General features: G+C 44.3%; 1 protein-coding gene across 1 annotated transcript; it reads right to left on the bottom strand.

Moving 5' to 3' along the window:
• Window positions 1-984: 984 nt before the first annotated feature.
• kcnj5 (potassium inwardly rectifying channel subfamily J member 5) lies at window positions 985-16,435 on the bottom strand (the record flags this gene model as incomplete). Its single annotated transcript, XM_083636936.1, has 3 exons — window positions 985-1,346; window positions 12,912-13,785; window positions 16,373-16,435. The coding sequence occupies 3 exons, from the start codon at window positions 16,433-16,435 to the stop codon at window positions 985-987; spliced, it is 1,299 nt and encodes a 432-aa protein (XP_083493062.1).
• Between the last annotated feature and the right edge of the window lie 10,869 nt (window positions 16,436-27,304).

Below are 27,304 nucleotides of genomic sequence, written 5' to 3'. Positions count from 1 at the left end.
CGGTTGTCGGTCAAGAAAAATTATGATTTTCGACATCCCTAGTGTGAATGTGAACAGGGTGCTCCTGAAAAAGAGAGCATTGCTCTCAGTGAGACTCCCCCTGTATAACTAAAGGTAAAAAAAGGGAGATTTTGAGTGCTAGAAACTAGCAATGACAACCCTTGCCTTTGCCCTTGCACCAGGTGTAAGATAGGGCCCTTTGGCTTTTGGCCTTCAGTGGAAAGGGGCTAATATGAATGAGAGTAGGAGAGTAGTGAAGACAAGACAGTACAACCATGAGGACACTTCCAACGAAGAAAACCAAGCCGGATGGTGCTACACGGTACACAGAGCTGTTATAGAACGCTTGACGTATTTCCTTGCCTATGTGAACTACAGCAAGCCTTACATATTGCCTCCAGGTGATTTTTTTCCCCTTTCCGATGCAGAGTTAACGACACTGACAGAGACTGGAAATTATAATCTCCCATAGATTTGAAAAATCATCGTTAACAAGATTCCAGAAGCGCAGAAGCTGCTGTCAGACGCATTAGCGGAGTTATGAGATCGATACTCTGCTCAAATGAAGCTGAACGGAGGATATTGGAGTATCCATAATAAGCCCATGGTACTCTCTCATGGCTACCAGTTCCAGCTCAAGTTTACATTATATACCTTGAGCTATTATAGCAGTAGGTGGTCGTTCCGATTATAAAAAGACAATCCGACCCACCGCGGACCTTAAAGTGTACATAATAGATATACGAGTGTGTCTGTGTATGTGTACTTGTGTGTCTACAAACCCAATCTATGCTATAGATTGACACTCTAGTAGAGGAGTATTGCATGGGGGAGAGTTGGAGGCTGGGGGAGGATATCTTGGATCTCCAAGCAATGCAATGGAACAAGCTGGCCATTGACTAAATGAAGCATTGTATTGTCCACTAGTCCATCCAGTCTCTCCTGGGGGTTTGCGCTGGGGCGGTCAATCAGCCATGCAGTCCGTCAGCCTAGGGGCGGCTCCTCCAAAGCGGCGGCCGAGCCGTTGGTCTCTCCTCTGTCGCCCCCCGCCTCTCCCTCCTCCTTGTCCTCATGCCGGGTCAGGGGGTCCCGGGTGGACAGGGCGTCCAGGGTGTGCGTTTTGGGCTCGGGGCTGAAGAGGGAGAGCTGAGGCAGCAGCGGGCCCTCCCGCTGCTTGGCGGCTAGCTCCTTGGCACTGCATGAGGGCGTGTTGGTCTCGTAGATGTCATGGAAGTTGTTGTAGTCCACCTCGTAGAAGCCCTTCTCCAGGGAGAGGACGGGCGTGAAGCGGTAGCCCCACAGCACCTCTGTGTCCAGGTAGGAGCTCCGTGCCTGACATGTCATCCCTGTTAGACGTATGGGTAGGCCATGGGCATGTGTCCACACACGCACGCACGCACGCACGCACGCACACACACACACACACACACACACACACACACACACACACACACACACACACACACACACACAGTGGAAAGAGACAGATGGAATGGGGTGTAGGGAGAAAGAGAGAGTAAGCAACAGTAAATTATTCAGAGACAGGGCTATACTGTACACTCCTGAATCAATCACATGCTGAGGTATTTGAATTTACAAACAACAGTCATTAGTGAGAATAAACTATGAGCAGCTGGAAATGTATAATCCACAATGTCACTACCAGCGTTGCCGGAGTGAGTTTTGAAGAAGGGGAACATCCAGGTTTGGATGATGTAATAGGCTATTGAACTTTTTCACGCCAACTTCCTTTCAATCTGAGCCTGGCGTTATTTTGTACAACTAAAATATGGTAAGAAATGCATTCTCTCTTCTCATCAGGGTAGGCTACATCCACATCACACTGCTAGCAGCTTGTTTCTTTTTTAACGCAGTGGTCCGCCAACAAGCTTCTAAAAATGTCGACTCAGAAGGAGCGTCCTGGCTCCTTGTTGATTCTGCTGTTCGTTCTTTCTTTCTATCACAGCATACGTGTCAGAAGACAGACGTTGAGTTTTTCCTCAGCAATGATTGGGTCCGTTTGTAATTTTCACTGCCGTACACCGAAACTGGCCCGGGTAGGCCGAGTCAGCACTTGGTATATAAATAGCCTGCGCCGCCAACACCAAGCCCGAGCACCCCCGGGTAAATAACAAGCAAGTCCATTCAAATTCCCCCGGAAAAATAGGGAACGTAATCGACGTTACGTCAAATGTGCGAGCATGTACAGGAAGAGGTGAGAGAGTCCAATCAAAGAAAGTGATTGGAATGAGTGTTTACATGACAAACTTGTTGTGTAAAGTCTAGTGATTGGACGGGTCTAGGCAAGGAGTAGGCAGGCCTAGGCCTAATCAGGCTGACTGCACAGTTACCGCTTTATTACATGCACACCTGAAAGTGTGTGGGGGGGGGGGGGGGGGCAACAGTCTCATTGTCCCCCCTATTCCGGTGCCAGTGGTTACTACACCAGGGACCCTCTCTTTGTCTCAAACCCCTTCTCCTGATAGTATGTTAAGGCACAATAATCCAGCACTTCTCCCCACTGACTAGAGGACCTTCATAGGGCAGAAGTTGAGGGAGACAATCATATCCACTATGGACTATTTAGAGTCTCCAGTCCATCCGACATGGACATCCACATGGACACTAGGGGTGTCAAAATTAATCGTATAATCGATGCATCGCGATGCGGACGGGTGAATCGAATTGAATCGAATCGTTGACAGATGAATCGTTGAATCAGTTTCACAGCCCTAATGGACACGGGAGGAAAATGCAGAAGAGAATTAACCCTGGGCTCCCATTGGATGAGACACTTTGTTACCAAAGTCAAAGCACGGCCATTCAGAGCGCATTTGATGTGTCGTCAGAGCTGTGTCACTGTGTCACTCATAATCACTCTTATGTTCATCCTTATTTTAATTCCTCATCTTAACTGTGTTCACTGTAATGCTATGATAAAACACCCACACGTAGGTATCAAAACTCTTGTTTTGATACCCGAGCTCGAGCTGATTAATTCTCTGTCATAGGCTAATCACAATGATTTATTAAACTTTTATTATTACTGTAAACAGTGACCAGTTATGCTAATGAGTCCATTCATTATCCTAATTTATTCGTGAACAACCACATAGTTCTTGTCAACATATACGTGGTGTATATGTGGGTGGTATTAATATGAACTATGCATCATAAGGAGTTATTATAACGTTAGCAGTTTCAAGAGAATCCGTTTGACTCGATATGCAAATGTATGCAGCAAGGTGCTTCAAAATGAAATCATCTCCTCTATAGGGAGAATGTGCTGTGTAAGTATCAAGTTTCAGTGATGAGTTACTGTGTTCAGAGAAATGCGTCCACGTGCAGCACATAACGAGGGGGAGGAGTTCATGCACACCTCAGTGGTGTGTTTATTACTCAGGCAGAACACTCGCGGCGTCAGATAAAGCAATTTATTGCAACAAATGGTAATGCGTTTGCGTTTGGCGGCGTGGCTCTGCTCCCAGCACGCTCAAACAACACATCTATCATAGATACAGCAAAGCATGACGGATTTGGCTGGGAGCTGCCCTCAACCCCTCCTGCGTCCGGGGCAGAGCCTGAGAATTACACACCACTTAATTATAATGACAATATAATAGACCTACAGGCAACATATGAATTCCAAAGTGCCAATAGGAGGCTGAGGGGAAGGCAGTTACAGCACAGTGGAGTTACAGCAGGCAGCGATGAGAGGCAGCAGCATGAGTGTAAGCAGCACGCAGCACGAGAGGAGTTTATATGGACCACTTAGTTATGTGTGTTAGTGTGTGTTTGGTGGACATCTAGAGCACATGATATGACTGCCGCATCCTGTCTGAACTACTGCGAAGCTCCACAAATATCCATGGGGATTCTGCTATGTTGTAGAAAAACATGAGGAATGAAGATCACAATCTCTGAATGTAACGGTGGTGATTAGGGATGCACGATATATCGGCAATCATATCGGTATCGGCCGATGTTAGTCATTTTTTAACATATCGGTATCGGTCCGATGTTGCAATGTTAATATTGGTTATCGGTATCAGCCAAATTCTTCACATTGGGATGAAATAATGCAGTAAATCTATGATTTATGGGCTTTTACAAATGTTTTTGAAATAAAGAAATGCATTACTTTTTCAAATTCAGTGTTTACATGTGTTTTTCAGTATGTACAAAATTTTATTATCATAGAAATGTGTTTTTATACAGATCATATCGACATCGGTAAATATCGGTTATCGGCCAGAACAGCAATGTTAATATCGGTTATCGGCATCGGCCAAAATTTTCATATCGGTGCATCCCTAGTGGTGATGATGGTGAAACCCTGGAGGATGGGAGGCACCAGCGACCACTTGCTTTTACTGAGAGACTTATTGGATTCACTCTCTACAGATCGAGTTTCCATAATGGAACAGATGAACAGTTGTTATTGAATTGTTTATTGTAAATACTGTAGCTTGTGCAGTTTCCATTGGTGCAGCTCTTGTGGTTTTGTAATCTTATATAACATCATCTATGTTGATCTACTGGAATATTTGGTCATTATTGTGATTATATAAATATCTAGATTTTGTGAGTTAAGGTTCTGTCTGGATTTTTCATCAAAATTGACCTATCCACATATTCTTAATCTTTGAATGCTGTGTACAGTGTCGAGCTAGGTGTGCAGCATCAACTGTTGCTGTAGTTTAATAATTGTAATAATGATGTTAGACTTTTATTTATGCAGCATTTATCAAAGGTTAGTTGCAATGTGCTTCGCATACAGTAGATTAAAACAACAAAGTTGTAATGAATTTATGATTAATGAGACACATTTTTGTTTAAGTATGCTGATGCCATGGCCTTAGTTGTCCTCCTACAGAAACAGACTGTGAAGCTGCCTATCTGGCCCACACTAAGCTCTGGAAACATGGTGCAACACTAGCCAGCTACAATCAGTGTGGCTAAGACAAAAGAAGGAACCAGTCCATGCACAAAACAAGATTTGAAAATGGAGTATAACTATATATTTGTCATTTCTGGTATAACAACACCAGAAATGTTAGGGCTATTAGTGATATCCCAAAGTTTCCTGCAACTGATACCACACATATCACTTTCCGGATATTAACATAATGAGATATGAGATATTTGGGTAGAAGAGTGTGGTATAACGACACAAGAAATGTTATGTGCTGGGGATTCCAAATATGGCATGAGTCAAATCAGGAAAATATCAGGAATCCAGATTCTGTCAAATGAGGAAAATATCAGGAATCCAGATTCTGGTAGTATGACACTTCCCATATTGAGTTAAGACGTGCTCCTGATATGAAATCTCCTCTGTTCTGTGATCGGAGAGTTTCCAACACAGATATCAGCATATATGGGTTATGATTTGAAAAATATGTGCAAAAACATCTATGGATTCTGGGGTGTTTTGCGCAGTGGTATTTTCAAGAAATGCTCACTGCAGTGACTTTATCTTCTGAGAAGAATCCTGTGGCCTCGGTGTTAGTCAACAGATTTTACAACTGGTGTACAGTACAAAACTCTTGTTGAGAGTGTTTTAACCTTTCATCTTCCTGCTTGGTATGGTCACCTAAACTGTAGATTTAAGAATACACTTAATTGTGTATTAAGTAATTAATTAATTGTGTCAATGGCAAGCAAAATATAGTTGGTAAACCACAAAAGCCCTTGGGCATATCTTACTGTAAGATTCTTATGCCCAGTGCAAGGGCAAGTGCAAGCGTTATCTTTGTTAGTTTCTAGCACTCAAAATCTCCCTTTTTTTCTTTTAATCACCACTGGGTCACTGAAACACGTCCTTTGATGTACTGAACCAGTGGTAATTAAAAGAAGAAAATTCAGATTTTTAGTGGTAGAAACTAACAAAGTTAACACCTGCCCTTGCACTTGCCCTTGCACTGGGTGTACGATATGGCCCCTTGACTCAACTCTTCACAGAAAGGATGAGAGAGAAGGCGAGGAGTATCCTGGCAGATAGCTCCCATCCTCTATTCAGACACTTTCCTTCTGGCAACTAAACATGTTTTTAAGAAGTCCTTCATCCAAAGTGCCATTAGTATTCTTAACTCTGCCTGCCAGCTTCTTAGCTGTTTTTTGTGTTTTTGTGTGTGTGTGTGTGTGTGTGTGTGTGTGTGTGTGTGTGTGTGTGTGTGTGTGTGTGTGAGTGTGAGTGTGAGTGTGTGTGTGTGTGTGTGTGTCTAAAATTCTATTCTATTCTATTCTATTCTAACAAAATGCCAGGAGGAGGCCATCCAATCCATTCTCATAAAACTGTTAGACCGACCGTACAGACTTATACATCTCTCTCTTAAAAATTATAATTATAATTGTCCTAGGATTTTGATACTTCAAACCTTGGTGTAGTTGTTGTTGAGCTTTAAAGATAGATTTCACCACATAACAGTTTTTTGCCAGATGTCAAATCTATGATGCTCAATATGTCAGACCTGCACTCAAACGGGATAAAACCTTGTAATTTCCAGCTCACCTGCATATTAAGTGCAGCTTTTGATGATATTGTTTATTGATGACGGTGGTTGTCTGTAAACATGCGTCACTCCGTAGTGGGGGTGGAAATACTGATAAAGGCAAACGTACTGTATTTGTTTGCATCTGCTGCTGTGCATTAAATATGTATTTAATGGTATTTTGTGTTTTGATATGCCACATTACAGAGACTCAAACTGAAAATGCAAGCAAAATGATGCCACAGTACCATCCACACTGTTTCATTGACAGGTGGGAAGTGCAGTGTAGAATCATCACAGCAAAGAACACTTAGCATCAAGGATATCACCAAAAAATAAACAGAGTATCTTGCAGATTACTATTTTGAGATGCGAAGGAGAAGCAATGCAGGCACAAAGACAAGCTACTACTAGAAGCTTTTGGAAAACTAAACACTTAAATCCCAGTACTACTAGTATGTAGCTACCAACACAACTATCACTCATAAGTTCCAAATAATTTATTCATTATTCTATTGACTCAAATACTGGATCATGCTCACACAAATACGTGACAGCACATAGTGTGTGTATGAGATCCTGGGTCTGAGAATGTATACCGGTAATGTATATTCTCATTAAAATGTTTGTCAGGGTTCTTGCTCTTATTATCGTATTAACTACAATCTTGCCCTCCTTCTGCTCCATCTGTTCAATTCACCTTAAGACATGATTACAGATGCTCCAGTGTTTACACAACAACAAAGGTGACGCAAGGCGCTGGCAGAGCTCTGGAAATGGCATAAATATAATATATTTACTGTCAATGCATAAAACAGACCTTATTTTATCTATGTATTCAGTGTAAAGAGAGGAGAAAACTCAGTCTCATACCGGCTATCTTCAGAGACACCGCAATAACAAGGTTTGTTGTTGGCAACACTTTGAAGACTGGGCCTCTGACACAGCAATACCACCAGGAACATTATAATACACTGTTATATAATCACTTTGGTTTATTTTCTAACTTTACAGATGAGCCTATAGAGGGTTGCCAAAAGAAAGTGTTTTTCGAATTAAAAACAATGTTTTACCCCGATGACAAAAGTAGAAGGAAAATCTACACACTGCTCCTTTTCCTTCCACCTCTCACTGTTCTCTGCTTGTTGGAGAGCCATTGTCACTTCATTCGATCGCCATCCAAAGCAGCCAAATACAGAGCACACAGCCACGTATGTGTCCTCTTAACCCTGACAATCAATGGAGCCGGAGCAAGTGCCTTCACATCCAGTGTGCGACATATCCGGCAGCAATCGGGGGTCCCCCCATCTAGTGCCCCGCTACGTTTTGTCATTGTTCTGATTCAGCTTTTTAGAAGTGAATCCAAAGTTAGCAACTAATGAACATTGCTTTCTCTTTGAAAAATGTAGCCCGTATTTTTAACCGAGTTGATGTCTAAGCGGGGGGAAAAAAACTAAAAAACACTTGCTTTTCATGTTGTATGGGGTCCGTTTGGGATTTTCTAAACTACACAACATGTGGATTATGGAGAATGCAGACCATTTGCTACAGCGCCACCCATGGAAGGAGGCCTTCCCAGAAACAACCGGGTATTCAATGGCGAGGAAAGATGACAACAATATTGAATAAATGTTTGGCAATTTGAATAATGAATACTGGAAATAGTAATACATTTTTAGTGACAATAATTACAGATTGTTCCAGAGACCCCAGAGACCCCAATTTGGCTGTTGAGGCTTTTAGGGGGTCTCAAGTGTCAATCAAGGGGCCTCGCACCCCTTGCATCGCAGAGCCAATCCAAAGTCTTGGCCCTACCTATATTAGCATCGAGCATCGAGGGCATTTCCCGCAAGGAAGTTCTTACGGACAAGTAGAGAAATCCTGGCAGTCCCATGTATTGATGTGATATTAATGGTCTATTTGAGAGTGAAGGGATGTCTACATCAAAGTGCATCATGATGAGCTGAGTCACTGGGCACCATGCAGCAATTATTGATGGTTTTACTGGAATTGTTGCTAGGGAACAGTTTGAACCCTTGCTTAGTTCCTGTCAGCTACAGTATTGCATTAGCAAACACTGCAACAGGAAGTACACTAGGGGCAATTGAGAATATTGAAGTTGTCAAGTTGAAAGGGTTTATATTGTGGCTTTATGATCTCTATATCTTCTAATGCACTACTAGCGGAATACCGGCCCCACACAATCACTGGCCATTTAGTCAGGCCTCGCTCACAGAGTTGGCATGCAGCCTCTCCTCTCTCCCCAAAGGGTTTTCATAGTCCACTTCCCTGGCTGAGTGAAACCTCCACTCAGGTGTCTTCCATCAGTAGCTAACGAATGGAGCTGCCCATGGTGCTGAATCTGTGTTCACTCATTTTGCCCACTAATTAGCCATTTCTGCTGGCCCTAATTACCTAAAAAATCTACACTTACTGAAAGATTCAGCACGATGGCACGTAACATCGTTACAGTAGCTGTGTGGCCGAACACACTTTCTGCTCACTCACTCACTCACTCACACACACACACAACACACACACACACACACACACACACACACACACACACACACACACACACACACACACACACACACACACACACACACACACACACACACACACACACTCTCACACACACACACACACACACACACACACACACACACACACACACACACACACACACACACACACACAGACACACACACACACAGACTTCAAATTCTTATTCTAGGAGGATTTCACTTGTGATTATTCTGTACCGGCTGTGGCCATGGGGTGGAGCGTGTTGCGTATTAATCACTTCGGATAAAAGAGGTCGGTGGTTCGATCCCCGTGTTAAAGTGTCCTGACTCCTGACTTCTTGGGCAAGATACTGAACCCTACTGTAAATTGCCCCTGATAGCTGCGCTAGCACCCTGCGTGGTTGCTTGCAGCCATCGGTGTATGAATGTATGGGTAGATGGGCACAAGCGCTTTGGATAAAATGCAGTCCATTTACTTCTACTAGATAGCCTTCTATTGTAGGCTATCTGTACTGAAAAAGAGGCAAGGGGGAAATGCATTGGTGAATTAAATCTAGCATCCCTTTACTGTACTGTATACTGTAAATAATAATTTATTGTCTTACCTTAACCAAATGGAATTATGTGATTATGTAGATTGTGTTGCTGCTATTCTGCATCCAGAAACCTGAACTGAAATGAAAAAGTGGTGAGAAATTGTTCTCACCACTTTTGAAATCCTGATTGAGTTTATGAATGCAGCATAGCAACACAATCACAATTATAATTGTCTGGTTAATCTGGTTAAGGTACTTCTAATTTTGAGACAACTTGCTGTGTCCACACTGTGCATCTTAACAGGCAGAAACTCCATCCATCTCCATCTATTACTGTGGCCTGAAGGACAAGGGCAGAATGTTCTTTGGCAAGATAAATCATCATCTTGTTTTGTGCCTGCCACTTCCAATCCCAAATGCTGCGCGTGTGCGTGAGAAACTAATGTTGTCAGTCATTTCCTGCTCCTGACTCACAATTAGGCTGAGAAGCACAGGGTGCTTTTCAGTGGAGGAAAGAACTGATGGCTGGCCATTAAGGAGAAAATGAATCCATTCCACCACCCAATTATCTCTCAATTTCAAAGTCTGTGACAGAATCTCTTGTCGTGGTGAATATTTTACCTTGTAGAGAGTCTTCTCTGAGTGTTTTAATAGCGCCTGCAATCTGTTGACATCACCAGATGCAGATTCCCCCCCTTCCTCAATTAGGTTGAGCTCATACAATCATCAGCGCTATAAATGCCCATGCAGCATTTATTTGTTTATTTTACAAGAAAATGATTGAATGTGAAGCCTGTTCTGTATATCGCTCTCTTGGCAATATGCCTGGAATTCTCAGAGTATTGATATGATTTCCTATTAATCTTAAACTCATTAGAGTTTCATCAGATAAATATTGTTTTTTGGGCACCATCTCATCAGTTAATGCTGACTAAACAAACACAGCTGGCTGGACAAGTAAATTCATCAGTTTTGAATAAAGTGAGGATGCATTGCAGCTGCGTATTTGCATGTCTGTGACCTTAGAAAAGGGATCTGGTCATTACCTCTGAAAAATGCCCAAAAAATAAGCAATAACACAGTCATTATCTAGCAGATGTACTATTTACAGACTTTAATCTGGATCTCGGTCTTGTCTCTCGGTCGATAACATGCTGACCTATGATTCAGCCTGTGTGTCAAATGCCGTACTTGTTGTAATTTACACAAAGTCCACAAAATCAATGTCATTAGCGAATAGCCGGCCATATTTCCCCCTTGTGCCTATTGACTAGCTTTCTTCTAGATGAATGTCATCTAATGTGAAATAGCGGAAAGCTACAATCCCCTCGCCAGAAGACGCCCCTCTGTTAATTCCGGGGAGAAAACCCTGTGATTGGATCTATAAGTCTCTTTAGGGTAATGATGTCAGGGACAGGAAGTGGGGGAGGGGCCTCTCCATGCTACAGCCTCTGCTGGCCATTTAATGCCTGAGTCCGAAATACAAGCATGTGAGCAGGCAGCATCATGAATACTGGTGCTTTGGAGGGGGAGGAAACATGAAATAAATCAATACAAATGTAAATAAATAAATAGAGCAGAAATGTTCAGATGCATGAAAAGCCATGCCGGATCGCATTAGGGAGCTATGTGATGTCTGCCGTTTTAGTTCAGTACCTCACAGAAACACATCCAGACAGCGAGTCAACCGTTAGCTGTCGACCATCATGCTACAAACAGTCACCACATTAAAATGATCAATAAAGCCGTACATTTTCCATGCAAGGCTAACATACACAACACTATAGCTGTGGTTGTCGTGAATGGAATTGCACTGGGAAAAACCGGTATGTTTTGTGTAACTTTCCAGAGAACAGCTGGAACTGAAGTCTTGGCACTACAGTAGCCTGGAGCACTCTTCTGCACTGCCTTTTCCCCAAAACACAGACCAGCAACGTGGGCAGCTACAGACCGGCAATGTGGGTAGCTACAGTTCCTCATTTTGGAACAAACAATATCAAAGACACACCGCTGATGTAGCAACAGAGGAAATACAGGCTGTATGTGGCAGGTATCCACCTTATTTCTAGCGGCCATGATGCCTAAGGGTTTTTCTTCCGGTGTGATCCTCCCAGCCTTGTTGCTGACAGCTTGACAACCGTCTGGGCGAACGGAGCAAATCACTAATCAGGTCCAGCTTGGCAAAAATCTCGTCGATAAATATCCCTTTAAGAGCGCAGTGCATTATGTGTAATCGCCTACTGTGGCTAATGTTAGCGGCTAGCTAGCTATGTTACATGGCAGTAAAACGCCACTGAACGACCAAATTGATATAACTTTTAACCATTTCGAGTAACACTGTTTCCATACGGATCACCAGCGTTAGTTTGTTGTTTATAACCATAACGTGGCGTTCTCTATCTAACTCTGATACAATGAAAATACTGGGAGGCGGGCCATAGCGTCTCTGTCGATTATTTGATTTGACAGTTCTGGGCACTGGCGTTGGCGTTGGCCAATCCTGGCGTGTTCCACCCCCAAATCGATTGTGTTCTGGCGCAAAGCGAGTGGCTTCCATGACGAACAGGCTCTCTGAGTCGCAGTAATGTTATTTTAGAGCAGTGCAGTAAATACAATATTCCTGGAACGCGAGTTTAACAAAACAGTTACATGTCCTCTGCATTCTACATCAAATAAAGATATTACGGTTTGTTTTATTTGGTATGTTACATACTTGGCCAAGTTATGTTAAATTCAGCCAGGGTACAAGGGAGTATAGGCGGCCATCTTTTCAAATCAAGTAGAATACCGTTTTAGGGAATGGCAAGCTGCAACAATAAGTCACGTTAAACCGGACCTTGTACCCATAATTATTTGTATAGCGGGGCATTCAAAAATAAGGTGGATAGAGAAACATTTGCAAGACAGTTGTACAGTAGCAGACGACAGACACTGTAGTTTCTGGTCAAATGTCTAAATCGAAATGACGTATCTGGGAAGGGGAAGTCATAGCCACCTTCAGTAGGCTACAGTACAATCTTGTCAGCTGGTATGAAATTATCTATTGTTGCCATTATCAGCAATTAAGAATCTGTACTGACCTTGAAATGAAATGAATTGATGTAATTTATATTGACCTGAGAGTTGATGTAATAAATCTCTCACTCTCTCTCTCTCTCTATCTCTCTCACTCTCTCTGTCTCTCTCCATCCATTACAATATTATCTTTTGTGGTCTGTGGCCTTCGCAGTGTGCTCACGTTTTCTCCTTTCGCCAATGTCTCCACCCTCTTTTTTCCATCCATCCATCCATCCATCTTTCCTTTCTCCTCTGCACCATCCATCCATGCGCCTGTTCGCCTCCCACCTTCATACCTGTGGCCTCCACCATCCCCTCGAGGATGACCACGACCTCAAATTCCTCCTTCTCCATTTGCACCTGCGACATCTCCCAGAAGGGGCTCTTCTCGTTGATCTCGTGCGAGATGATGAGCGGCGACACCAGGAACAGGCGATCGTCTCCCGTGTCGAAACCGATGTTGATGTCAGTCTGATTGAGCGGGATGAACTCCCCCTCCTTGGTCTGCTGTGAGCGGATCAGCTTTGCGCGGATCGACGCCTCCACGATGTGAGAGTTCCTCAGGTCGCCCACGCGAAACATCAGGCACATCTTGCTGTCTCGCACCGATATGACGGCCTTGTGCGAGAACATGAGGGTCTCGGCGCGGTTCTTTGGCTGAGAGATCTTGACGAACATGCAGCCCACCATCATGGCATTGACGATGGAACCCAGGATGGCCTGCACCAAAAGCAGGATGATGCCTTCAGGGCATTTCTCAGTGATTACGCGATAGCCGTAGCCAATGGTGGTCTCAGTCTCGATGGAGAAGAGGAAGGCCGAGACAAAACTGTTGAGGTTCTCGACACACGGGGTCCAGCCGTCCTCATCGGCGTGCCACAAATCTCCACGGATGAGCGCGATCAGCCACCACAGCAGGCCGAAGAAAAGCCAGTTGACTACGTAGACCAAGGTGAAGATGAACAGGCTAAAACGCCAGCGGAGGTCCACCAGTGTAGTGAACAGGTCACTGAGGTAACGGTAGGTCTCTTGCACGTTTCCGTGATGAACGTTGCACTTGCCATCCTTCTGCACGTACCGCTGACGCGGCTTCCTCGCCGGGTCAGATATCAAGTGGGTGCGCTCCGTCGAGATCTGAGCCTCCCGTAAGTGTTTGGGAAGCTTCTTCACCTGGATAGAGAGAGAGAGAGATGGGGTAGAGGTAGAGAGAGGTGGAGTGAGGAGCAGAGAAAAAAAGAAATGGTAAATGGTTTAATTTACAGCAGTCATGCCCTGCCTTCATTTTACCTTGCCTTACTGTTTTGTCTAGCTACAGAGTATAGATTTCAAGCTGTTCTATAAGTAATCTATAAGTAATTTTCTTTAGACATTTGCTGAACCATCTTGCTTCACTGGGGACCAAATAAAGTTAAGTGCAGTGATGCATTACTCCACAGTGACATTGTGTGTGTGTGTGTGGGGGGGGGGGGGGGGGGGGGAGAGAGAGAGTGAGAGAGAGATAATGAGAGAGAGAGAGAGCGCACAGAACAGGAACACAAGGACACCCAGGTCTTAGATGTTGGCCCAGCTCCAGCGAGGCGATCTGGCTCCACAGCTGTGTCCTGCCTCCCTCCCCAGTCCCTTGTGTTCCCTCCTCTCATCCTCTATGGGAAACCGGCAGGCCTGGATAGGAACAGAGACAGACTCCCACCCCCTTCCTCCTCCCCCCAGTAGGCCCCCATGGCATCACACAAAAAGAGACACACACACACAATGCGCATGTATCTGAAAACCCGGCTCTCTACACACAAAATTCAGAGGGATAACATGATCCAAGGATTTAAGAATACAAAAACGAATGACTGACATGGTCAAGCTACACACAACTGCAAAGATTTTGCCACTTACTTAGCCCTTTTTGGACACGCACACGCGCACACATACACACACACACACACCTTTGGAAACGGATGCGAGCCACCCTTGTCACAGCCCAAGGACACGTTGGCAGCACATTGACACTCGCCATCGCAGACTGAGTTGTTAATTGAGATGTAGTATTGTGTTGAGCTCCTGTGCCCTCTGTATCTCTCTCTCTCTCTCTCTCTCTCTCTCTGTGGATCAGACACCTGCTCCTGAGCCCTCTTCTCTCTCTCTCTCTCTCTCTCTTTCTCTCTCTCTCTGCTGATCAGACACCTGCTCCTGAGCCCTCTTCTCTCTCTCTCTCTCTCTCTCTCTATCTCTCTCTCTGCTGATCAGACACCTGCTCCTGAGCCCTCTTCTCTCTCTCTCTCTCTCTCTCTCTGCTGATCAGACACCTGCTCCTGAGCCCTCTTCTCTCTCTCTCTCTCTCTCTGCTGATCAGACACCTGCTCCTGAGCCCTCTTCTCTCTCTCTCTCTCTCTCTCTGCTGATCAGACACCTGCTCCTGAGCCCTCTTCTCTCTCTCTCTCTCTCTCTCTCTGCTGATCAGACACCTGCGCACCGCCTCTCTCCACAGTCACGCTCACTGCTCCTGAAAAGACATGTCCTATTGTGGCTGCATCCAGCACTATCCTGCTCTTGTATAAAGACACCCATGCACAATTGCTCCCCGCAGTTCAAATGGGGAAGGACATATCTGAGACACCGCAATATCCTTGTGCTAGACAATAAAACGTGTCGCACAAGCTGATCTGAGGTACAGTACTGTATGTGGGTGTCATTGAGACGTCAGCTAGCTAGGTTCTGTCTCACTGTCGTCCTGTGTACAAACACATTAGTGGAGGCCTGCGTGTATTGAATTCAGAGATATTGATTTGAACTGATCCCTGTATGGCGAGCGTGGTAATGAGAGGTTTGACAATGAAGGATTGAAAGACAATGCTCATTGACAAGGATAGCAATTAGTGACTCAATGGCAATGTCAATGAACTCCCCTATACCACGTGTGCTCAGCGATATAGGACCATATTAGACCCAAGCCAGATTCCCCCCGATATTTGCAATCTAAACTGTTCATTCATCAGATCAGTTAGTGTATTTTGTTTTCTTTCAAATTAACCGCTACTACACAGCCATTAAATCAACGACAGGCCAAATAGGGCCCATTCATTCCACACTTGGGGTTGTTAATTGAGTGATAGATGAAGCTGTCACAGACAGTGCAGCCCAATCTTTGGCCTTTGTAGTCAATACAGTCCCTGGGGCTGCTGCTGCATAAACAAATGCATTAGTTGTTGCTGTGTGGCAGTAGTAAGCACTGGGTAGCTTTCCTGACTGCGCTTGGTTAGACAGGATCAGATCCAATCGGCTGAGGAATCGGGACAAATAACCGTGGCAATTCCACCATCCATTATGGGGAGTTGTGTGCATAGTGTCTTTCCCCTGTCTCCCTATCTCCACTGTTAAGTCCGCTGAGCCATCTACAGTATCTACGCAGTCCTAGAGAGATTATGCTTCGCCAAGCTAGATCCACAATCTGCCTCCTTCATTTCATCTATATAATATCTGTATCTTTATAGATGCATCTAAGGGTGCTTTTATCTTCCTCACTCATGCGACTCTTGAAAGCGGTCAGTTTAGCTTTCACACATACGCTATCTCATCTCTCCATTCCCCATCTCTCTCTGCCTCACTAATCTCTTTTATACCCACCACCACCACTCTCTCTCTCTCTCTCTCTCTCTCTCTCTCTCTCACACACACACACACACACACACACATCCTTACTCTCTCTCTCATATCTCTCACATCCTCCAGTTGTGGGAATAATGGCTAGTGGTTGTGTAGTGATTACCTGTCCAGGTGTGACTCCTATCTCCATGTCGTGGTCCATGAGGACTCGAGAATCTCCTGCCATCCTCAGCTGAAGCTCAACACCTGTGGGCAGAACAAAGTACATGAGAATTGAGTCACTTATCTTATTTACACACACATACCAACTTGGAACTTAGTACTATCCTCGTAAATGGCATCTGCATAATTCTGTACAATTTAGGCATTTTGCTGACTCTTCTTGCCTATCTACTTGCAATGAATATAGCAGCAGAATCAGCTTAAAGCTCTATAGTGCATAACTGTTGTAGTGCAGAACCTTTGTCTTCCCCTTCTGGCAGTGAGAGTATGTGTGCTCCATTCATGTGGTGTTGGAAAAATGAGCTCTCGATCGTTTCCTTTGCTATTCGTTGTCACGTAAAAACTGGAAACAACAATATGTTGGATAAACGCTCTGAGCAATAAAATACAATCTTCTTTGTAGCGTCCATGAAAGCTTCCACCCAGCGCTTACTACTGCCACACAGCAACAATCCATGAACACACCAAAGTCTGAAGAACGACTTCCCAACTCCATGTGACCATCCGAGGAGCACGTGAATGCAGCCAGTGTTGGGCAAGCTACTTGGAAAATGTAGTGAGCTAAGCTACCAGTTACTCTACATTAGATGAAGCTGAAGCTCCACTATACATTGAAGGTATCCAGGTATCCCAGAAAAATTTAGCTAAGCTATGAGCAACATGGCAAAAGTTATTTTTTCCCCCCAAAGCAATCAAAGCAATGTTAATCAAAGCAATTTTTTCTTTGATTAGGCCAACTTCATGCCAAATCAATGTTAGCCGTAGCCTACTCGCAGAGGGGAACCATCAGGGCTTGGGAGTTGAATTGCACAGCTAATAAACTAGCTAGCTAGCCAGCCTGCCCTGTTTGTTTACAGTAGGCTACTTCACGATGACAGTAGCCACGAGCAACGTTACTGTTAGTGAGGAGGACATTGTTTCGGATTTATTATCAATGCTGTTTTCGATGTTAATTTTTGATGAAAAGTTGGAGTTCATCAGAAGTGGAAGACCCGGAAAACCAAAGCTATTCGAGAGAAAGTTTTACTGGTGGGATCGTTTGCTTTTTGGCATGGAAAATGCAGGGTCCTGGGCCAAATATGGATTTTTTGATTTATCCAACTCAGCCCATCGCCATCAAAGGGCAAGTTATTTAATGTATAGGCTGCCGTGCCAACTGGCTGCCAGTGTTTTGTAGTCTGACATCGCCAGGGCAATTTGCAATGCGGTTGTGATTGCCTGGCCCCACCGTCGGGTGGGTTCGAGGGCCAGACTCATCTGTTGTTGATGGTTGTGTGCGCGCTGCGCTGGCAAGATCTACAACAATTGTGTTGGTTTTGTTTGGTAGTGACTGTCTGCTGTCATGCGTGGGCCCCCCGGTCATATTGCTGAAGTGGACGGACACACAGCTTGTGTGATGGTGCATTATTTGTCAGGAGGATTTGCATTTTGCCTAATACCGTAGATTAGTTTTGTGTTGGTCACTCTCCGTGCAGATTGATCATTGCATCGCTAAGGATGGACTTTCTGTTTCAGAGCTGGACGTGTAGGTAACATTTGCAGTAATGTTAATACAGTATAGGAGAGGACACGGCAAGCAGTAAGCACTAAGCTTCCCCCATCCTGGGTTGCTACTGTTTTGGCTGTACAACAGTGGATAATTTTGAGAGTATTACACAATTTTTTTAAACATTTTAAAGTAAAATGCATGAATTTGGTGTACTTTGAGAAAGCTTAAGAGCAAAATTAAAAGGCTAGATCTATGAAGAACATGTCATCATTACTGTGCTGTGGGTTTACAATGACAAACTAAATTTCTCCCTATAGGTCAGGGATACTCAACTTGCTTTGCCACTTTCGTGAAATGATAGAAGGCGAGGGGCCAGTTAATAAACAAACAATATACATTTTTCTGTAGCGGATTGTAGGTTTTTGGGGTGTCAGCCGGAGTTTAGGCTGACAGTGTTGTGCACACCGGATAGTTAGTTAGGTTAAGTTAGTTGGGTTAAGTACATACATAAGTGCCTGGGTAGCGAGCAGATGGCGGTATTTGACAATTTAGCAGCTAAATCATAGATTATTGAAAGATATTCCATATTCCAGACTGAAATGCTATAACAGAAGTATTGGCCAGAATGACATGAACATTTATTGGACACTTATTCAGCGGATATCTTGCATGTTGCGTTCAGGTGCACTGTAAAAAAAAAAAATTTTTTTTTTTTTTTTGGTCAACATCTTATTGTGGCGGTCCAAATATTATTGTGGCGGCCCGCCACAAATTCCTTTATGTATGAGAAACACTGGGAATGTCACCACAGACACTAGATTTAGTGATGGGAATGTCGCCACAGACACTAGATTTAGTGATGGGAATGTCACCACAGACACTAGATTTAGTGATGGGAATGTCACCACAGACACTAGATTTAGTGATGGGAATGTGGTCAAAAACACTAAATTTAGTGATGGGAATGTCACCACAGACACTAGATTTTGTGATGGGAATGTCACCAAAAACACTAGATTTAGTGATGGGAATGTCACCACAGACACTAGATTTAGTGATGGGAACGTTGCCACAGACAATTTAGCTCAGCTCAGCAATAAAAGCTGGCACTTTTGCCTCCCAAACATCTCTTCATTTACAGCAGTACCACTTCTGGCTTTTAGAATTCAGCCAAATTTAGCAAAGGTTTGACCTACCGTATATAGGAGTGCTGTGCTGTGCTGTGCACATCACTAAACTTTATAATTTCCAGAATTCCGTAATTTTATATTAGCCTATGTTTGGTATAAAAACCTTAAATAATATGAAAACATTATAACAATAAGTTATGGATAACAAAAACATAGTAGGATAGACCCTATATATTTGTTTAGCTTACAAATTCTACATTCAACAGGTTGTCTGTTGTTTTTCAAATAAATGCATCCAAACAAAGCAACTGTCACTCATCTTGTTTTCTGCTGTTCTGTCTGTCATCACACGTGATTGGTCATACGCACATACATCAACACAACATTCAGTCAGTGCATGGAGTGTGCACAGCTGGGCAGTGTGGCGGAAAGATCATCCTATTATTCTGTCTTATATTAATTTACAAAAGAGAGAGAGAGAAAGAAATCGTCTCTCAGACGGGAGCATCGGTCACTTAAAATGAGCCGACTCATTTGCGGGCGACACATCAGATTGAAAACTCCAGTCTGCTGTGGAATACAAAGAGAGTTATGTGGCAGTGAGGCTTAATAATCAACATTGTGGGACCTCGTTTGACAATGGCTTGAATGAAACGGATGTTCATTAAAGTTACACACTAGTTTTAAATTCATATTATGGACCATCATTCACCAACACAAAGTTCCAGTTCCCTGGCAGCATATGTAACAACCTTTTAACACTGAACCATTCAAACCTCAGCTATCTTAAATTACAGATCCCATTTGGGTAGGATTACAAAGAATATGGCTATGTTGTTTACACGTTGACAATGTTGTATTGACGGATACTGCAAACCCCCAGACGCATTGTTTTCAACATGTTTCAAAATGCATGAATTGGATCAATATGTCAATATTTGTCAGCTGGTGTAATGAGAACCCACGGACACCGACGAGGACAGTTTGAACCAATAAGCTTTAAAAGGTCAAATCTTCAAAAGAGACTGTATGTGCAAGTAGACTTTGCTTGCTTAGAATAGGACAGTATTGCACCTGACCTTGTAACAATACATTGATATACTAAAAGCAGTGAATAAAAAAAAGCATGAATAAATGAATGTGAACAGCCAATTTGGATTTTAAGCCAAATATACTGTATGTACAGTATGTATGTATGTATGTATGTATGTATGTAGTATGTATGTATGTATGTATGTATGTATGTATGTATGTATGTATGTAGATAGATAGATAGATAGATAGATAGATAGATAGATAGATATATCTTTATTTTTGTGTCACTCCTCAACAAACAAGTATGGTATAAAAAACAGCAGAAAGTGCATTAAAAAGTTGAGGACCACTCACATGGAGTTGTGAGACACAATACAATTCAAAACAATAAAAGATAAAAACATACATACAAGTACTATTACACAGAAAATACAGTTGGCAATACAAATTATGTAAAAGGAGGTATGTATGTATGTATGTATGTATGTATGTGTGTGTATATATACACACACATATATAGATATATAGATATATACTGTATATATATGACATTGGCCTTGCACTCCCTCCATCGTATTTTTGCTATGTGTGAAGGAGGCTCTCATAATGTATGTTTCTTCATAATTTTCCCCCTTAAAATCTCAAATAACGGTCAACATCTTAGGCCAATTTAAGATGTTTTTCCATCTGAATGTCCTAACCATCAAGAATACAGTCCTATGAACGATATAAAAGCAAGGGCTTTAACATGCCTTCATTTGTATGTGATTAGAAGATGACACAGGTGCATGATTCTGAGCGCTGCAGGACTAAAGTAAGGCATTAGCTGTCAGCCTCAGGAGATACTCTGCTCAGGACTAAAGTAAGGCATTAGCTGTCAGCCTCAGGAGATACTCTGCTCAGGACTAAAGTAAGGCATTAGCTGTCAGCCTCAGGAGATACTCTGCTCAGGACTAAAGTAAGGCATTAGCTGTCAGCCTCAGGAGATACTCTGCTCAGGACTAAAGTAAGGCATTAGCTGTCAGCCTCAGGAGATACTCTGCTCAGGACTAAAGTAAGGCATTAGCTGTCAGCCTCAGGAGATACTCTGCTCAGGACTAAAGTAAGGCATTAGCTGTCAGCCTCAGGAGATACTCTGCTCAGGACTAAAGTAAGGCATTAGCTGTCAGCCTCAGGAGATACTCTGCTCAGGACTAAAGTAAGGCATTAGCTGTCAGCCTCAGGAGATACTCTGCTCATTTGCCCGCAGAGTGAAGCAGCCTCAGCTGCTGCCTTTTTCACCTCGTCATTCCCCCAAAGAGCAAGCCCGTCATTGCCAGTTGCTTTGGCTGGAAGCACACATACACTGCAAAAAAACACAACAACTCCATCTTATTCATCCACTTAGTCTATTTTGAGTCCAGAAATCTTACCTTTCTCAAAATAGGGGAACAAAATCTGCAAGTGGGTTTAGATCATTTCACTTCAAGGGCAAATCAATTACAAGAATTTGAATCAAGTGTCATAGTAGTGCAGTGATCTGCCTTCATCTGACGTTCAAGATTCCTTTCAAGATATTCACACTCAATTCTAGGAAATTCCTGAAACAAGAGAAGCTGTATTGAAACAAGTAGCCTATCATCTCACTTTCCTTTGGTCACATTTGAAGGCTGAATATGACTCGACTTGATGGATGTTTTTTTGCAGTGTGTACACACACACACCCACCCACGCACGCACAAACAAACAAACGCGCGCGCGCGCGCGCACACACACACACACACACACACACACACACACAGTCACACACACACACACACACACAACATGGACATTGTGGCCGCATCATTCTTCAAATCAAAGCCAGTGCTTGCTTTCATAATCAGTTGGTAATTTGGAGACTGATAAATGTGTACCGTAATTTGTTTTGTTTAATAACTTCTCTTGCTTTGAAAGGTCATTAAAGCTAATCTAGATCAAGCATAATATGTTTTCTTTGTGATTGTTTTTAGCTCCTTTGAGATGACTAAGGGATATGACAGTCTACAATATTGCATGTATGCAAGTATTTTTGTGCTCCGGAGTTGTGTGCTTAAACATCAAATGTGTGAGGTCCATACTGACAGAGGTAGAAAAGGAGCACTTTCAATGTCTCCTGAATGATGTGGGAATTAATTTCAGCCACTGCTGCAGTATATAAAGAGGGGAGGGGGTGGGACTCCGATAAGGCCCTAATTTTAGCAACAAAAGCAGCAGCAACACCTTTTGAGCTCCATAAGAGGCTATTAACTTACAGTACAGAGCCCCTGGTTGCTCTTTGAATATCAACCACTTTTAATTTAACAAAAGATACTCACAGCCTGGGTAAACCCAGCCTTCAATGTGACGTCACAGGCTATGCCTGTAGCATAAGTTTCTTCGTGACTGATAGCACATAGAGGTCACGTGGAGGCTGGGTTTACCCAGGCTAACTCACAGGGCGATGTAACCAACCAACCAATCAACTAGACCAACCAACCGAACCAAGCAAGCAAGCAACCGAAGCAATGAACCAACCGAACCAACCAACCAACCATCCAACCAAACCAACCAGCAACCGAACCAGCCAACCAAGCAACTGAACCAACCAACCAAGCAATAGAAGCAGCCAACCCAACCAACCAACCCAACCAGCCAAGCATGCAAGCAACAAACCAAGCAATCAACCACCGAACCAAGCAACCAAGCAAGTAAACTAACCAAACCAACCAACCTGAACCAACCAACCAACTGACCAAAGGAACATGGGAAAATTGCTGCTTGTGCCTGAGCTTAACCACATGACCCTTCCCTATCATCTGTCTTTGACGCTCTTTGATCGACCACAAGCGAGGAGTACTTTACTTTACTTTATTGGCATTTAGCAGACGCTTTTATCCAAAGCGACGTACAGAAATTATGTACAGTACAGCAATAAAAAACTGATAGAAAAGCAGTACAAACCAGCAACAAACAGACAGCATAAACAATAATAATAAACAGCAATAATAATATGAATAGACAGCAATAATAAATTAATTAAATGATTCATGCTATAGTCAGGTGAGACAAATTGTCAAGTCAAATAATCCATTGTTTAAAAACAAAGAAAAGGTGGTGTCTGAGGAAAGTCAGTCAGGGGGGAGTCAGAAAAGAAAACAAAGAAAAGAAAAACAAAGAAAACAAAGAAAAGGTGGTGCCTGAGGAAAGTCAGTCAGGAGGGAGTCAGATGGGATATAAAAAGATGTGTTTTAAGTTTTTTGCGGTAAGAGGGTAGTGTTTCTGTGGTTCTGATTGCGGGGGGGAGTTCGTTCCACCATTTTGGTGCGAGGTGTGTAAACAGTCGTGAAGTGCAGCGATATGGTCCATGGAGCGGCGGAGGGGCGAGACGGCCTGCACTGGTGGAGGGGCGGAGGTAACGGTGGGGGGTTTGGAATTTGATCATGGATTGTAGATATGGAGGAGCTGTAGAGTGAACTGCCTTGAAGGTAAGTACTAATGTCTTGAATTTGATGCGTGCTGAGATGGGTAGCCAATGAAGGTCACGGAAAAGGGGAGTGACATGGGAGAATTTTGGTTGATTAAAGATCAGGCGGGCTGCAGCGTTCTGGATTAGTTGAAGGGGATGAGTAGCGGAGGCAGGGAGACCGGCGAGGAGGACATTACAGTAATCAAGGCGGGATATGATAAGTGCTTGGACGAGGAGTTGTGTTGCGGCTAATGTTAAAAATGGGCGAATTTTACGAATATTATAGAGGGAGAACCTACAGGAACGTGCCGTTGCTGCAATGAAATTGGAGAAGGAAAGATGGTTATCAATTATTACTCCAAGGTTCTTGGCAGATGAGGAAGGGGTTACAGTGGTGTTATTAATGGAGATGGAAAGATCGGTCAGAGGGCAGTCTTTACTGGGGATGAGGAGGAGTTCAGTTTTAGAGAGGTTGAGTTTCAGATGGTGCGCAGACATCCACTGACAGATGTCTCTGAGGCAGGAGGAGATGCGTGATTTGATATGTGTGTCAGAGGGGGGAAATGAAATGTAAAGCTGGGTGTCATCGGCGTAGGAGTGATAGGTGAAACCGTGGGATGAAATTATATGGCCAAGGGAGTGCATGTAAAGAAGGAAGAGAAATGGACCTAAGACTGAACCTTGGGGGACACCGGTGGTGAGAGTGCAGGGCTGTGAAAGAGTTTCTCGCCAGAGGACTTGGAATGTGCGGTCAGACAGGTAGGAGGAAAACCAGGATAGTGCAGTGCCAGTGATTCCCAGGTCGGAGAGGGTGGATAAGAGGATTTGATGGTTGACTGTATCGAATGCTGCGGAGAGATCGAGAAGGATGAGTACTGAAGAAAGTGATGAAGATTTGGCGGAGTGAAGGGCTTCGGTGACAGAGAGGAGGGCGGTTTCTGTGGAATGTGCCGGTTTTAAGCCAGATTGATGGGGGTCGGAAAGATTATTTCGGGTGAGGTGGGAAGAGAGTTGACTAGATACAGTTCTTTCAAGAGTTTTTGAAATAAAAGACAGGAGGGAGACGGGACGGTAATTATTAATGACAGTGGGATCGAGGGATGGTTTCTTAAGGAGTGGTTTTATTATAGCTGATTTTAGGGCAGGGGGAAAGACACCAGAGGACAGGGAGGAGTTGATAAGGGAAGTGAGAAAAAGAGAAATGTCAGGGGAGATGGACTGGAGGAGAGGGGAAGGGATGGGATCTAGGGGGCAGGAGGTGGCACGATTTGATGTTATGATTTTAAGGATTTCTACCGGTGAGAGAGGAGAGAAGGAAGAGATAACGGAAGTAGGAGGCAGTGGGTTTGGGTCAGAACAAGGAGTGGTATGAATGACTGGAGGGGGGAAGGAAGAACTGATGTCAGCTACTTTTTTAATGAAGAATGATGAGAAGTCGTCGGCAGAGAGGGAGGAAGGGGGGGGTGGGGGAGGAGGATTTAGTAGGGTAGAGAAGGTGGAAAAGAGTTTGCGGGGATTGGAAGCAGAAGATTGGATAATGGAAGTGAAGAAGGAGGTTTTGGCTAAGGAGACTGCAGAGGTGAAATTGGAGAGGGTGAGTTGATATATTGAGAGATCGATGGGGTCGAGAGATTTTTTCCAGTTTCTTTCTGATGTTCTGAGTTCGGTGCGGTGGGTGCGGAGGGGTTCGGTGAGCCAAGGTGCAGGGGGAGAGGAACGGGCGAGTTTAGAAATGGGGGGGCAGAGGGAATCTAAGGCGGAAGAAAGAGAGGAAAAGAGCGAATTGGCGGCTACGTCTGGGGAGAGGAGAGAGAATTCTTCAACGGAGGGAAGGAGCGAGAGGGCAGCAGAGGAGAGAGAGGAGGGAGGGAGGGTTTTGAGGTTACGTCGGATGGTGATTGAGTGGGTGGAAGCTGGGCAGGAAGTGAGAACGGAAATCGGAAGGGTGAAGGATATGAAGAAATGATCGGATACAGGAAGGGGAGTGACTGTGAGGTTGGATGTGTTGCAGGAGCGGGTGAAGACGAGGTCGAGGAGGTTGCCAGCCTTGTGGGTAGGGGGGGACGCAGAGAGGGAGAGATCAAAAGTTGAGAAGAAGTTAAGAAACGTGTGGGAGTGAAGTGTTGAAGCCGGAATGTTAAAGTCACCTAACAGAATGAGTGGAGTGTTATCTAGGGGAAAGAGGGAGAGAAGGGTGTCCATTTCATCAAAGAATAATCCAAGGTGTCCGGGGGGGCGGTAGATTGTGATAATGGTGAGTTTAGTGGGCAGAGTGACGGTAACTGAGTGGGATTCAAAGGAGGAGATGGAAAGATGAGAGAGGGGCGTGACTGTGTAGGACCATTTGGATGAGATGAGAATACCTGTACCACCACCACGGCCAAGGGTTCGGGGAGTGTGTGAGAAGGAAAAGGCGGAAGAGAGAGCAGCTGGGGTGGCAGTGTTTTCTGGGATGATCCAAGTTTCAGTGAGTGCGAGAAAATGGAGAGACTGGGAAAGGGTGTGAGATGAGATGATTTTGGTTTTATTGACAGCAGACTGGCAGTTCCAGAGTCCTCCCTCTATAATAAAATGATTACTTGACTGGGTGGGTGTGGAAGAAGGGACAAAAATAATTGGAATGTGATTGATTTTATTTATGCCTTTACTGTGATGAAAATTATTTGCTAAGTGATGAGAAATGGCAGGACGGTGAGGGCGGAATACAGTTGAAATTGCGTATACTAACTTGTCTGGGCTGGTAGGGATCGGAGAGGGTGGAAGGATGGGGGGAATTGTATGGTGAATAATGCTATTAAGATGGACAGAAGGAGTGGATGCAGTCAGTGAGAGAGAAGGAGGAGGCGTAATTAGTCTGTCAGGCCATGAGGGGGCGCGAATGTAGTTAGGAGAATGGGCAGGGGAGAGAAGAAGAGGCTGACCGGAAGTGCTAAGAAATGGGCTTGAAGGGGACGGGTCAGTCAGTCATGGACGGGGCAGGCTGGAGTTTTGGATGACGGAGGCACGATGGAGATTAGCGGAGAGCATTGACGCCCCTAGCGCATTCGGGTGGAGGCCGTCTGGAGCGAAGAAAGCAGGGCGCTCCCAAAACAGAGTAAAGTTATGGACATATGTGATGTTGTGGGCGGAGCAGGCGGATTGCAGCCAGGTGTGGAGAGCTAGTAGTCGACTGAATGTAATGTCCCCGCGACGAAAGGTGGGGATGGGGCCAGACAGAAGAATTGTTTTATTGGACTTGACAAGGAGGTTAAACAGAATGGAAAAGTTTTTCTTCGTGATTTCGGACAGCTGGTTATGGACATCATTGGAGCCAACATGAAGGACGATTTTCTGAACGGATGGGGGAAGTGAGGCCAGTACAGACGGGAGTTGTTGGATGATGTCAGATGTTTTGCAGCCGGGAAGACAGTGTGTAATAGCGTTTGCAAACCGAATGTTCTTGATTATGGAATCTCCGATTATTAGAACAGTGGGGGGAATGAGGGGGGGCAGACTCGGTCGAGTGGGGAAGGGGTAGCGAGTTTTAACGGGGGGAACCGGAGGGGGGGAGGTGGAGGCCGAAGACGAAGGACGGCTGTGCGACAGCTTACCGACCAAGCTAACGTTAGTGACCGAACCAACGTTAGCGGCCGCTTCACTCAAGCATGGCGGGTTCGGTGCCGCCTCCGAATGACCGGAGGAAGCAGGGCCGGGCGGAGAGAGAGAGCCATCAACAGTACCCACAGCGGGAGAAGAGAGGGGACCAGCTGGAAT

Source organism: Poromitra crassiceps (genome assembly GCF_964638095.1).
Source record: "Poromitra crassiceps genome assembly, chromosome: 5".
Taxonomy (NCBI): Eukaryota; Metazoa; Chordata; class Actinopteri; order Beryciformes; family Melamphaidae; genus Poromitra; species Poromitra crassiceps.
This window is presented reverse-complemented; position numbering and strand designations above follow the sequence as displayed.